We start from the raw sequence: 14,145 nt of genomic DNA, 5'->3' as shown, positions 1-14,145 counted from the left end.
GGTCGCATATTTCCGGTTTTTCTAGCTCAGCTGGAAGTGGTGTCTCTATCAGTGGCGCAGCAGTGTACAGTGGCCTTAGTGGAAGAGGTTTTTTCTGTTCGTTGACGTTCTGTTCTGTTCAGTTTGGAATCAGTCAAGTTTGGGGAGTCACTGCCGCTGCCGTCAACATGTCGGTCCCAAGCTCACTTATGAAACAGCCGCCCATTCAGTCTACGGCTGGGGCCGTCCCGGTTCGCAATGAGAAAGGTACTGTGTTGAGCGGCTTTCCAGTCGGATCTTACCTCTTTCCCCAGCATATTCCAAACCTACCCCGGGCCCACCACCTCAACCCCAGCGACCCTTACGATCTTGCCCCCTATTTCTTCAACTTTCCCTATCAAACTCGCATCCAGTCGCGTTGCTTAGGGGAAACAAAAGCTACTTCCGTCTCATCCTGTTACTAGAGCCTGTGTGCTCTCTTCTACAGCAAGCACCCTGTTGCCTTGGCCTCCACCAATAAGTTAGACTAATAAATATAGTGAATGCCTGCTGTTTGCAAGGGGTTGTGTGGGATACAGTCCCTCTTTTGTTATCCATAGTCTGTTTTTGATGCTTCTGTAACTCTCATCGTTGTTAATTACATGTCCATTTCCCTCTACTGCATCATAAGCTCATAACCTCCTTGAGGCAGGAACTCTGTCTTATTAAACTTTTTATCCCTTTAACCAACGCAGTGCCTGTATTTGCTAAATTGAATACAAAATGGTGTAAGACAGTGGTGTAAGGAACTCATAGTCTACTAGATGTGAGACATGCAAAAAGAGACACATTCTAAGCAGCTGTGTGGTCTTTTGCACCTATAATACCTGTCACATAGGTGATACAAACGAAGTGCTTAGGGAGGGCAGAGAAGGAATAATCTCTTCAGATTGGGGTATTTAACTTGATCTTTAAAGGATGGGTGCAGATGGATGAAGGAAAACTGTACCTGTTTGGGAAGTCAGACTGAAAGAGCTTTTTCAGTAAAGTATTTGAAAACTAATGTCAATTCTTTTTTTAAAAAATATACAGTACCTATTCTTGTGCAACCTGCCTTTTGTTTTTTTTGACTCAACATGTTTTTTGAGAAGTATGCTTTGAATACATGAAGATCTTATTCATTCATTTTAACTGTTTATGAGTTCCATTATATAATTAAACCACAGTTTGCTCCCTGCTGAGGGACAGTGTTGTTTTGTTACTTTTTCTCCTGTTACAAACAGTGCTTAAACATGTCTCTTTATTGCACTTGTGTAAGAATTTCTCTAGGGTAGGGTGAACCTACATTGACACATCATTATCACCCAAAGTCGGTAGTTTACATTAAGGTTCACTCTGGTGTTGTACATTCTGTAGATTTGGACAAATGTGTAGGGACATTTATCCATCATTATGGTATCACACAGTATTTTTACTATGCATTTAAGGTTACTTCGTATCTTTTCATGGCTTGATAGCTCTTTTTTTTTTAATTGCTGAGTAATATTCCATCATCTGGATGTGCCACGGTCTATTTACCCATTCACCTAGTAAAGGACATCTTGGTTGCTTACAAGTGTTTGCAGTTATGAACAAAGCTGCAGTAAATATCCGTGTGCAGGTTTTTGTGTGGACATAAGTTTTCAACTCCTTTGGGTAAATACCAAGGAGTATGATTGCTGAATCATACGGTAAGCGTATGCTTAGTTTTGTAGGAAACCATCAAACTGTCTTCCAAAGTGGTTGTGCCATTTTGCGTTCCCACCAGCAGTAAATTAGAGTTCCTGTTGCTCCACATTCTCACCAGCATTTGGTATTGTCAGAATTCTGGATATTAGCCAGCCTAATATGTGTGTAGTGGTATCTCATTGTTTTTTTAATTTGCATTTCCCTGACGACATATAACGTGGAACATCTTTTCACATGCTTATTTGCCATCTTTATATCTTCTTTGCTGAGGTGTCTGTTAAAGTCTTTTACCTCACCTTGTTCTTCAGAATTGTCTTGGCTCTTTTTGACCTCCTGTTCTTCCATATGATTTTAAAATCGCCTGAGAACAGCTTTTAATGAAATTGCATTAAAATTATAGATCACACATTTATTGATCAACTCGGGCACAGTTGCCAACTTCTCATCCTTGAACATGATATATTTCTCCGTTTATTTTGATCTTTTATATCTTTAAATACAATTATATATTTTTCCTCCTAAAGGCCTACATCATTTGTTGATTTATTCCTTAGTATCTTACAGATTAGTTGCTATTGTAAATAGTATTTTTTAACTGTATTATCTAATTATAGGTAGCCAATGTACAGGCACATTTATTTTTATCTAACGTTTATCCAGCATTCTTCTTGAATTTTTTTTAGCTTATCTGTTGGTTATCTTGTATTTTCTACATAAGTAATCATATAGTCTGTAAATTGTGGCAGTTTCTTCCTTTTCAGTTCTTACCTTTTATCTCCTTTTCTTATTGCTCTAATTAAAACTATAATATAACGTTGATTAGAAGATATGATAGGGACAACCTAATGATGCCCACTGTTTTTTAAAGGAATGCCTCTAATGTTTTATCATTAAATATAATGTTTGCTGTATCTATTATTAGATTATGTCACTTTAAATGTATAAACTTTATTTTTTTAATTTTTATTTTGTTGTGATTTCTCATTGTTTTTTTTTTTTTTTTTCCGGTACGCGGGCCTCTCACTGTTGTGGCCTCTTCCATTGCGGAGCACAGGCTCCGGACGCGCAGGCTCAGTGGCCATGGCTCATGGGCCCAGCCGCTCCGCAGCATGTGGGATCTTCCCAGACCGGGGCACGAACCCGTGTCCCATGCATCGGCAGGCGGACTCTCAACCACTGCGCCACCAGGGAAGCCCTCTCATTCTTTTTTTAATATTTATTTTTTTAATTTTTTAATTTTATTTATTTTTTTGGCTGCATCGGGTCTTAGTTGCGAAATGTGGGCTCTCTCGTTGAGGCACGCGAGCTCAGTAGTTGTGGTGTGTGGGCTTAGTTGCCCTGTGGCATGTGGGATCTCAGTTCCCCAATCAGGGATTGAACCCGCGTCCCCTGCATTGGAAGGTGGATTCTTTACCACTGGACCACCAGGGAAGTCCCATAAATATATAAACTTTAAATAGTACATTACTTTTTTCCCTGTTAATTTTCTAAGGTTAAGCCATGCTTGTAGTCCTGGGCTAAATCCTGTTATGTCACTAGAGCTTAGAGGGGTTTTTTGGTTAGTTTTTACATTGCCTGAATACATTTGCTATTATGTTATTTAGTATTTTTGTATATGTTCATGAGTGAAATCCACCTAAAATTTTCCCTTGAATTGTACAGTTTGGTTATCAGGGTTATATTCATCTTATAAAATATGTTGGTTAGTTTTCACTGATTTTCTGTTCACTGGAATTGTTGGTATTTGTAAAAGACAGATAATCTACTCTTGCAGGTTTGATAGCACATAAGCTAAAAGAAAAGAAGGTAGAAATAAAGATCAGAAGATTGCGTTATATGGTAATTTATAAAGGCTGCCACGGAAAAGTCTCAAACTAAAAGAATGAACAGTATTTTAATTTTATATTCCCACTTAAGTCATCCTTACTGTGTGCTGGGCACTATTATAAATAATTTGCTTAAGCACATAGTTGAGGTGGAATAGCATGAATTTGTGTTGGAGGTAGTCTCCCTATTTGGGGGGACTTTTTCTATTGTTTCACTGCCCGCCTTCCTCCACTTCATTGTACCCAGGCTAAGCCTCATTATCATTAGTGTTGGTGTTCACAAGAATGCCTTCGCATGACTTGGCCTTTGTAGGAAAACAGCATTAGATGAATAGATGGTTGGGTAATGGCTCTCTTCTTCTCCTGCTTGGACTCTGGTTTGCCAGGAATACAGGGCTCTACCTGGAAAGACCAAGGGTTGAAGGACATTGGGAAAGAGGCTACTGAAACATAAGTTATTTTTCTCACCCAGGTGAGATTTCGATGGAAAAAGTGAAGGTAAAACGTTATGTGTCGGGAAAGAGGCCAGACTATGCCCCTATGGAGTCCTCAGATGAGGAGGATGAAGAGTTTCAGTTCATTAAGAAAGCCAAAGAACAAGAAGCAGAGCCTGAGGAACAGGAGGAGGATTCATCTAGCGACCCTCGGCTACGGCGTTTGCAGAACCGTATTAGTGAAGATGTGGAGGAGAGGTAATGACTAGGGTTATGTTTCCCTGGACCTGAACCCCTACAGGTTAATTAATAGGAACAACAGCAGTAATAGCTAATACTTGAATAGTACTTACTATGTGCCAGACACTGTTCCAGGTATATTACATTTACTAATTCTTGTAATCCACATAATAACCTTATGAGGTAGGTACTGTTATCCCCATTTTTACAAGTGAGCAAACAGGCACAGTGGGATTAGGAAAATAACTCATTAAGGTGATGGAAAACACAGACCGTTGGTTGGTTTCTTGAGGAGTCTTTTTAGCACAAAGATGTTTTATAAAATTTGAGAAATTTGATTTTATCCATGCATTTATTCTAAAGGCCAGTGAGGAGAAATGACACTGATGAAGTAGGAAAAAAGGACTGATGTCGAAAAGGGAGCCTCCCAATGAGGGGTTTTGTGTATTGTGTATTGACTGAGACATTACCTTACAGAGGAGGCCAGAGGCCCCAAATTTTCACAGTTCATATTGTCCAAAGGAGTTTTTTCACAGAGCCCTGGGCCCAAACAATTCTGTTTATTTTATTAAGTAGTTAGATCCAAATGATTTAATAAATATTTATGTCCTAGCAACTTAGCCACTTGAAAAATATAATATGTATAAAAGAAAAAACATTTTTATTTCGTTTTTACATAACCACAGTTACTTACTACTGGGGTTTGCGTGTCTCTTGGGCACTGACAACTTCTCAAACCTTAGAGTCACATTGGCACTGTCACTCATTTCCTGTTGCATATTGACTTCATGCAGTACTTGCTTTTTATCACAGCAGCCCAAAAATCCCAGTTTTACTAAGATATATCATTGAAAGGAAACATAGTGTGATCTACTGTTGAAATTGTGAACTACCTTGAGCTTTAAAATATATCCCAGTGCACCCATCTACGTTTGTTGCGGTGCTCCAGGGTGCCTCAGCATACATGTAATGTTTTGGGTCCAACTTGACTATTTGTTCTAACACTTTGAGTTAGTTTCTTTAATCTGCCCCTCAGTTTCCTCATCTCAAGACTTCAGTACTAATAAAAGCAAACATAATGTCCAGGTGCTCTGTGACTAAGGAAATGTGGTTGATGCCTCTTCGTTTTTGTGAGGTTGGTGTTACACTTGGACACTGTCTTTCAGATTGGCTCGACATCGGAAAATAGTGGAACCTGAAGTGGTTGGAGAAAGTGACTCCGAAGTGGAAGGAGATGCTTGGCGCATGGAACGAGAAGATAGCAGTGAAGAAGAAGAGGAAGAGATTGATGATGAGGTATAATTTCGGAAAGTGGGAAGTTCTTTCTGGATACAAGAAAAAGTTAGGGCTTGTGCTCCTTTGATGAGGCCTTAAAGGTGCAAGATATCTGCTTTTGGCAGAAGTCTGATCCAGTGTTCCCTGCTTATTGGGGATAGGATTGAAATAGAATGGTACTAAACATAAAATAGATAGCTAGTGGGAAGCAGCCGCGTAGCACAGGGAGATCAGCTCGGTGCTTTGTGACCACCTAGAGGGGTGGGATAGGGATGGTGGGAGGGAGGGAGATGCAAGAGGGAAGAGATATGGGGACATATGTATAACTAATTCACTTTGTTATAAAGCAGAAACTAACACATCATTGTAAATCAATTATACTGTAATAAAGATGTTAAAAAAAAAAAGAAATAGAATGGTACTAAGTTGCATTTACTCATATCGGAATTTGTTGAGCTTGATGAGGTTAAAATAAAAAGACATCTCAGAGCACAGGCCAATTAGCTGACTGGCTTGGACATGTAACTTGACAGGAAATAGAACGGCGCCGTGGCATGATGCGTCAACGAGCACAGGAGAGAAAAAATGAAGAGCTGGAAGTCATGGAGGTGGAAGATGAGGGACGTTCTGGGGAGGAGTCAGAATCAGAGTCTGAGTATGAAGAGTACACAGACAGTGAAGATGAGATGGAGCCTCGCCTTAAGCCAGTTTTCATTCGGAAGTAAGTATCTCACAAACTAGGCCTGAATCCTGGAAATAATTACTGCTTTCCAGGTCTGAAGATGGAAGCCTCTTTTCCCTCTCCTGCTCTTCTGAAATGTAAGCACCAAGGAAAAGTCTTCTGCCCAGTGCCCCAACTCGGCAGGGTATTTGCTGAGGAATATCTTGTTAGCAGGGAGACTGAGTTTGTTTTCACATCTTCTTTTCCACTTAAAGAAAACATACCTGCCAAGGTGTTATATTCTTTTAAACACAAAATCAAGCTTGAAGAGCAAATTCCTATTCCTTTCCTAATGGCTAGAAATCCTAGAGTCCAGCAGATTTCTTGCTATTCAGGCAATTCTCAAAGATGAATGGAATTTTGATGCTCTGAATACCAAGAATGACTCCCATTTTGGGCTCTTTTCAAATAATAGAGCCAGAGATTGTTGGGCTTTGTCTGGTTTGGATGGGACTTAATTTAGGGGAACAGAGACCTCCACTCTAAGGGCTTTGGGTAATTAACAGGACCTCTGTGCTGCAGGAAGGACCGGGTAACGGTTCAGGAACGTGAGGCTGAAGCATTGAAACAGAAGGAGCTGGAACAGGAGGCCAAACGCATGGCTGAAGAGAGGCGCAAGTACACACTCAAGGTACTGGAGGTAGCTGTGAGGATTGAATGCAAGGAGTTGTGTGCTTAGGTCTGTCTGAGGAGAATAAGGAAGTCCAACAGTTGAACTGTTCTCCCTATCCAGATTGTAGAAGAAGAGACCAAGAAAGAGCTGGAGGAGAACAAGCGGTCCCTGGCTGCACTGGATGCACTCAATACTGACGATGAAAATGATGAGGAGGAATATGAGGCGTGGAAAGTTCGGGAGCTAAAGAGAATCAAGAGGGACAGAGAAGATCGAGAAGCGTGAGTAATAGGATGGGCCTAGAGTTAAATACCACTGGTGGGACAGGTTCCTAGTAGGGTAGCTCTGAGGCACCACACCTACTATGAGTTCCATTCTAGCTTCCTTTAGGGTTCCTGCAACTGGGTGGGTTCCCCATACATTGGAATGTGGCTTTTACAATAAAATCAGGAAAAAGAAATGCATTTTGTCCATGTTTCTCCACAATAGAGTGCCAGCTGATACTCCCTTTAGTAGTTTCCTAGTAGACACACACAAGTTACTCACTGTAATCAGTTATCTGTTGTTGCATAACAACCCAACCCAAAAGTAAGTGACTTGAAACAATTATTTCTCATAATTTTGGAGGTTGGCTATGCAGTTCCTCTGCTGATTTCACCTGGGTTCTCTTACGCAGTTGCGTCCAGCTGGAAGATTGACTGGGCTTCACTCATGTGTCTGGTAGTTGGCTCTGTCAGTTACGATGCCTCACTTCTTGAGTAGGCTAGACTAGTTTCCTTACATAATGGTCTCAGGGCAGCATTCTAAGAGGGCAAAGGTGGAAGCTGGCAAGGTCTTTTGAAGCTCACATATCATTTCTGCAAAGGGACATGCATACTGTGAGGGGAAGAATTTGTGGCATTTAAATAATCCACCACAATCGCTGTGTTAGAGCAGAATCATTTCTGAGCTGCATCACCCATTCCTAAAAATTGATAGGAATGAGAGAGGGTAATCCCAGATTATAATCCTCAATAGAAGACTCTGTCCTCAGCCTGCAGTTTCTAAGGTTTTTATCCTGGGTGTCAAGGAGTCCATGTACCCTTTAACATTGTATGAAAAATTATGTGTTTATTTGCATTTTTTGAAGAAAAGGGATCTATGACTCTCCACCCCAAAAAAAGGGTAAAGTCACGCAGTTTAATTAATGAGGGTGATCCTTGGTTTGTGACATATAAGCACATTACTAAAGAAATACCAGGGCTTCCCTGGTGGCGCAGTGGTTGAGAGTCCGCCTGCCGATGCAGGGGATACGGGTTCGTGCCCCGGTCCGGGAAGATCCCACGTGCCGCGGAGCGGCTGGGCCCGTGAGCCGTGGCCGCTGGGCCTGCGCGTCTGGAGCCTGTGCTCCGCAAACGGGAGAGGCCACAACAGTGAGAGGCCCGCGTTCCGCAAAAAAAAAAAACAAAAAGAAATACCAGTAAACTCTTATACAGAGTTATTTGTTTTTTAACATATAAATTTATTTATTTATTTATTTTTGGCTGTGTTGGGTTTTCGTTGCTGCACATGGGCTTTCTCTAGTTGGTGGCAAGCGGGGGCTACTCTTTGTTGCGGTGCATGGGCTTCTCATTGCAATGGCTTTTTTTGTTGCAGAGCACGGGCTCTAGGCACCCAGGCTTCAGTAGTTGTGGCACACGGGCTCTAGAGCGCAGGCTCAGTAGTTGTGGCACACGAGCTTAGCTGCTCCGCGGCATATGGTATCTTCCCGGACCAGGGCTCGAGCCCGTGTCCCCTGCATTGGCAGGCAGATTCTTAACGACTGCGCCACCAGGGAAGCCCCCAGAGTCATTTTAAATTCTTGATTTTTTTTTAACTAAGAAGGCTTTTTAGGGAGGGGAAATTAGTAATGTTATAAAATCAAGCAGTGGTAGTATGTCTAAACCTCAGAAAGGCTAGAATCAACTTTCAAAAGTTTGCAAAACCTGGTCTTGCAAGCATAATGAAGACTATGTCACCCTCTCATTTATTGAGCTCCCGATCTTGATTCCTAACAGGTAATAACTAGAATTGATGAAGATGAATGATGGTTGAAAGGAGCTGGGACTGTGTCATATTCAGATAACTGGGTCTTTCTGAAGCTAAAATGATACTAATAAATAGTTTTGTTCTCTGGACAGGCTTGAAAAGGAGAAAGCAGAAATTGAACGCATGCGAAACCTGACTGAGGAAGAGAGGCGAGCTGAGCTTCGGGCAAATGGCAAAGTCATTACCAACAAAGCTGTTAAGGGCAAATATAAGTTCTTACAGAAGTATTATCACCGGGGTGCCTTCTTCATGGTAAGAAGTGAAAAGAGAATGGGAAAATGGAGCAGTAGGAATAACTCCCCATTTCGCTGGTCCTGGGATGTTACTTCCACTTGCCAGTGGTCAGCTTTCTCATTTGCTTTTTGCCTCTGAAGAATACAACACCAAATAGAGGAAAGCATTGGCAACAGGATTTTAGATGTAGCAGCAACTGTTCTCTTTTGGCCCCAGCTCTCAGAAGGAGGAAATGATGTAATAGAAGAATTGAGGAACTGAAATAGTGATCTATATAGATACTAGACTGTTTGGGTTCCCCAAATCACTTACATATCATTATCCATAGCTGAGTGAGAAATTTTGGTTATGAGAAAACCAGGCTCTGCAAAGAGCTTTACGTTAACTCATGTTTGGGTGGCGTAAGTTTAATTTACTTCATTCTGAGCTGACAGAAAGTGACTAAGTCTAACCAAAAAAATTGTTAATTATCTAACCATTATGTGTAATGCCATCATCTTTTTTCTTCATATAAAAACCAAAGTCAAAATATCAGTCTGTTAACCCTGTATAAAGTGAAAAGGACTTCTTCCAAATTATTTGGGTTAGCACTAGTGATAATTCCTTAATAGAGAGATAGCAGGAAAGGGAATGGGAGAATTGGTTACATTTATTACTCTAATAGCATGTGGTTTGTCAAACTATTTCCTGATGTTAAAGAAGTTTTTATCAAAAACTAGACTAGCTTTTTCAAATGCTGTATAGCAAACCTTAAATATCCCTACTGCAGCTAATTCCTGCCTTTCACTGTAGAAAAATTTTAAAACTTCACTGGAGGATTCCTTACTCCTCTCCCTCCATAATCGGTTTCAGTCTATCTGCTCAGCAGGAAATGTTTGCTTATTATGTAGTTTTCCAGCCCATGTGGTTTTCAAGATATGAGTCAGTGGAGATTATGAATTACTTCTTATACTGCTTCAAAGTCATAAAATATCATTGCTTAAGCATTTCAGCAGCTTTAATAATCAAGCTCCTTAAGGAAGCAGTGCATTGCTGACTGTAACACATAAGGAGAGGTTTATGTGAGTCTTTTGGTGCACATACTCAAATATCAACTCTTCTCATCTGGACAAGGAGAGTGAAGTTGAAATGGCTTCTGAGATTAAATGAGGGACTCTCATACTCTAACAAGGAGAAAAGTTGGTTTCATGAAAACTGTTTAATTGTCCTACCTTTAAATTGGCCTTTCTATAGCTGAAGGGAAAAAGATTACTCCAAAAGTATGTTTGGTTAAAGGACTCAGCTCTTCCATGAAACTTTCCTTAACTAAAATGGTACTATTTTAATTCTTTCAGCACATATGTTTATGATCTGTATCATAACATTATAGTCTTACTTATATGTTGATTTGAAACTATTCTCTATAGTTATTTTATACAGTTCATTAAGTAAACCTTTTGAGCATTTACTGTATGAAGGGTACTACTGTTAAGCACAGCTACAGGTTATATAATCCTTGCCCTCAGAAGGCTTACAATCTAATAATAGAGCTAAGGCAAATATCTACTGTAACATAAGGAACAGTGAAAGTACTAAGGGACTTCTGAAGAGAGAGGTGTTATATGTGGTAGAAGATTGAAAAGGGTGACATCAAGGAGGTGACATTTAAGATATATAGACTTCCTGGAACTTCCCTGGTGGTCCAGTGGCTAAGGCTCCACGCTCCCAAAGCAGGGGGCTCAGGTTTGACCCCTGGTCAGGGAACTAGATCCCGCATGCTGCAACTAAAAGAAAAAAAAGATCCTGCATGCCGCAACTAAGGATCCCACACGCTGCAAGGAAGATCCCACGTGCCGCAACTAAGACCCAGTGCAGCCAAATAAATAAATAAATCTTTTTTTTAAAAAATTAAGATGTATAGACTTCCTGACATTCAGGGGGGTAGGAAGACATTCCATGTAAAGGAACAAGAAATGGAGGCAAAAAGTATCATCTGTAAAGGCAAAGGAGTAGATTAAGGCTACACAGCATTTGGCCTTGACTAGTACACAGGGGAACTGTGCTTATTTAGTAAAGTAGAGAACCATTGAAGGTTTTTGAGCAGGACAGAGGTATAATGAGAGTTGTGTTCTAGAAACATTAATCCCATGAAATGTGTAAGATTGATTGCAGGGAAAAACTATAATAACCCAGGTAATGAGAATCTAGGTAATTGAGAGAATGTTGGTCCTATTAACAGAAGTTAAGTCAGGAAGAGGCTGATTTGGAAAGGTTAGGGATACAGTTTTCACTTTAGATGTGAGTTTGAAATCCCAGAATACCCAAGCTAAGATGTGTATTGGGCAGTAGAAGAATCAGGATTGGAGATTTGAGAGGCCTGTATGAAGTTGAAATCATGTGAGTGAATGAACATGTTGAGTGCAGAGAAGAATACAGCCAACCTTCAGGAAATGTCTATACTTAGGAAGGAAAAAGACAACACAAGGGAAAAAAAGATTATCATCTCCTCAACTAGATGTAAGCTCTTGGTTCAATAGGTTCAATACCCTCTGCTTTCTTTTTATCCCTTGTAAAATTTTAAAAATTTGTAGTTTGAGGGACTTCCCTGGTGGTCCAGTGGTTACGACTCTGCGCTTCCACTGCAGGGGGCATGGGTTCGATCCCTGGTCAGGGAACTAAGATCCCGCATGCAGCACAGCATGGCCAAAAAAAATTAATTAAAATAATAAAGTTAAATGGTTTTAAAAAATGATCCCTAAAAAACAATGTAGTTTGAATATATGAGAAATAAAACCACAAAATTGATAAGACTCTTTTCTACAGGATGAGGATGAAGAAGTATACAAGAGAGATTTCAGCGCACCTACCCTGGAGGATCATTTCAACAAAACCATTCTTCCCAAAGTCATGCAGGTATGGGGTACCTTAATGACATGAGAGAGAAAAGTAACATATTGAGGGCTGTGACATGATATGTCTGGTGGTGTAACTCATCATCTGTCCTAACAGGTCAAGAACTTTGGACGCTCTGGTCGTACCAAGTACACCCACCTCGTGGATCAAGACACCACCTCCTTTGACTCAGCATGGGGCCAAGAGAGTGCCCAGAACACAAAGTTCTTTAAACAAAAGGCAGCTGGGGTACGAGATGTATTTGAGCGGCCATCTGCCAAGAAGCGGAAAACTACTTAACTTATTCTTCCAACTATGGGACACAAGGGGAAATCTCAGCATCTGGTCCTTGATTGTTTTTACTACTATTTACATGGCCCCTGTATCCAGCCTGCTGAGCCTACTGCCATACTTGTGACACTGGGCAAACCTAGTCTTTGAGGTGCTTTGTGAGGTTTGGACTCATGCTGAGAAACCTGCAGAAAAGCACTGTCCAGGTAGGATTAGAGGCTCCCCACTTAGGACTATTTCTGAGAAATCTTCAACTTCATTATTTCTCTGGCTTCCCATATTCACTTGGGACTGTTCCAGGTTTCTTTTTCCAGCCCTTAGCTTGGGTTAGAAAAATGGATGGGCATGTAAGCGGACAATATTACTTCTACCGTACAGGAAATCTAAGCTCATTGAAACCTGTTTTGCATTTTGGGGGTAAATTTTTCTAGATGAACATTACTTTTTGATCCATTTATGTGTGTGTGTGTGTGTGTGTGTGTGTGTGTGTCAAGAAATAAAAGAATCATACACCAAGAGGTTTTTTAGCATACCAGAAATAAAATGTGCAGGCTGACAAGTATCTACCTATTAACTAAAATAAAAGACAGCAAGGAATTATCAGGCAAATTATGTTTCACATTTTAATCATCTCCTTTGATCTCAGAAACCAGCACAGATGCTAGACAGGCTGTATTGTAAGTGGCACCTAGATTTATTCCATGAGCAAATGTGTACGTGGTTGTCCTTGCTGTCTAAACTGTAGCTGTATATAGAACAAAACAGGACACATGAAATGAGGAATCCATGTAGCATACTGGTATCTTCTTGCCCAGCTCATATATCGAGGGCATAGTGCTCTGAGTTGCAATGTTGCGACAACATGTTAGACGTCACTGGCAGAGTTAAATTTAATTTTTTCCATTTAATATTTACCACATGACCACCGTGCATGTGGCAGAGCATTAGGAGTCCCAGGGGTTATAAGGAATGACATTTAACCAGTGGGAAGACTATCTCTAAATTGCATTAAAAAATGAGAAGAGGGGGGACTTCCCTGGTGGCACAGTGGTTAAGAATCCGCCTGCAGGGCCTCCCTGGTGGCACAGTGGTTGAGAGTCCGCCTGCTGATGCAGGGGACACGGGTTCGTGCCCCAGTCTGGGAAGATCCCACATGCCACGGAGCGGCTGGGCCCGTGAGCCATGGCCGCTGAGCCTGTGCGTCTGGAGCCTGTGCTCCACAACGGGAGAGGCCACAACAGTGAGAGGCCTGCGTACCGCAAAAAAAAAAAAAAAGAATCCGCCTGCCAATGCAGGGGACACGGATTCGAGTCCTGGTCCAGGATGATCCCACATGCTGCGGAGCAACTAAGCCCGTGTGCCACAACTACTGAGCCTGCGCTCTAGAGCCCGAGAGCCACAGCTACTGAGCCCACATGCTGCAACTACTGAAGCCCATGCACGTAGAGCCCGTGCTCCACAAGAGAAGCCCCTGCAATGAGAACCCCGTGCATTGCAACCAAGAGTAGCCCCCGCTCACCACAACTAGGGAAAGCCCGCACGCAGCAACGAAGACCCAACTGAGCCAAAAATAAATATCTCATTTTAGAAAATGAGACAGACAAGGTCTTTTCACAATCTTTAAATGCCCCACTAGAAGAATCACTCATAAATCCTTAAATGTCCTAGAATAAAAATACGAGTGCAAATAATTACTGTGAGGTAATAAACAGAGATGAATATGTCACTTGTATGTGCCAGAAGGAGATACAATCTGAGAATTATCCTAGAGCCAAAATGAGAGTGAGAGCTACATTCACCTGCTCATGAATTCTTACAACAACCTATCAGATCTGTGTATCATTTTATAGTTGAGGAAACAAGCTCAGCAAGGGTGAGTTGGTGATC

The 14,145-nt window shown here is 41.2% G+C and overlaps 1 protein-coding gene across 1 annotated transcript; it reads left to right on the top strand.

Moving 5' to 3' along the window:
- Positions 1–35: 35 nt before the first annotated feature.
- MFAP1 (microfibril associated protein 1) lies at positions 36–13,660 on the top strand. Its single transcript, XM_079912012.1, has 9 exons — positions 36–246; positions 3,985–4,204; positions 5,353–5,482; positions 5,995–6,182; positions 6,705–6,813; positions 6,916–7,076; positions 8,955–9,114; positions 11,899–11,988; positions 12,085–13,660. The coding sequence occupies exons 1-9, from the start codon at positions 168–170 to the stop codon at positions 12,265–12,267; spliced, it is 1,320 nt and encodes a 439-aa protein (XP_079768138.1). The 5' UTR covers positions 36–167; the 3' UTR covers positions 12,268–13,660.
- The last annotated feature ends 485 nt before the right edge of the window (positions 13,661–14,145 follow it).

Source organism: Stenella coeruleoalba (genome assembly GCF_951394435.1).
Source record: "Stenella coeruleoalba genome assembly, chromosome: 2".
NCBI classification, from domain to species: domain Eukaryota; kingdom Metazoa; phylum Chordata; class Mammalia; order Artiodactyla; family Delphinidae; genus Stenella; species Stenella coeruleoalba.
The sequence above is the reverse complement of the archived record's forward strand: the minus strand, read 5'-3'. Positions and strand labels throughout refer to the sequence as shown.

What these genes read in the sequence shown, in the direction of transcription:
- MFAP1 (XM_079912012.1), top strand. Translation starts at nt 168, where the DNA reads ATGTCGGTCCCAAGCTCACTTATGAAACAGCCGCCCATTCAGTCTACG. An exon ending in AGGAAGAGATTGATGATGAG is followed by an intron (nt 5,483 to 5,994) that starts GTATAATTTCGG and finishes GTAACTTGACAG; the next exon opens with GAAATAGAACGGCGCCGTGG. An exon ending in GACAGAGAAGATCGAGAAGC is followed by an intron (nt 7,077 to 8,954) that starts GTGAGTAATAGG and finishes TTCTCTGGACAG; the next exon opens with GCTTGAAAAGGAGAAAGCAG.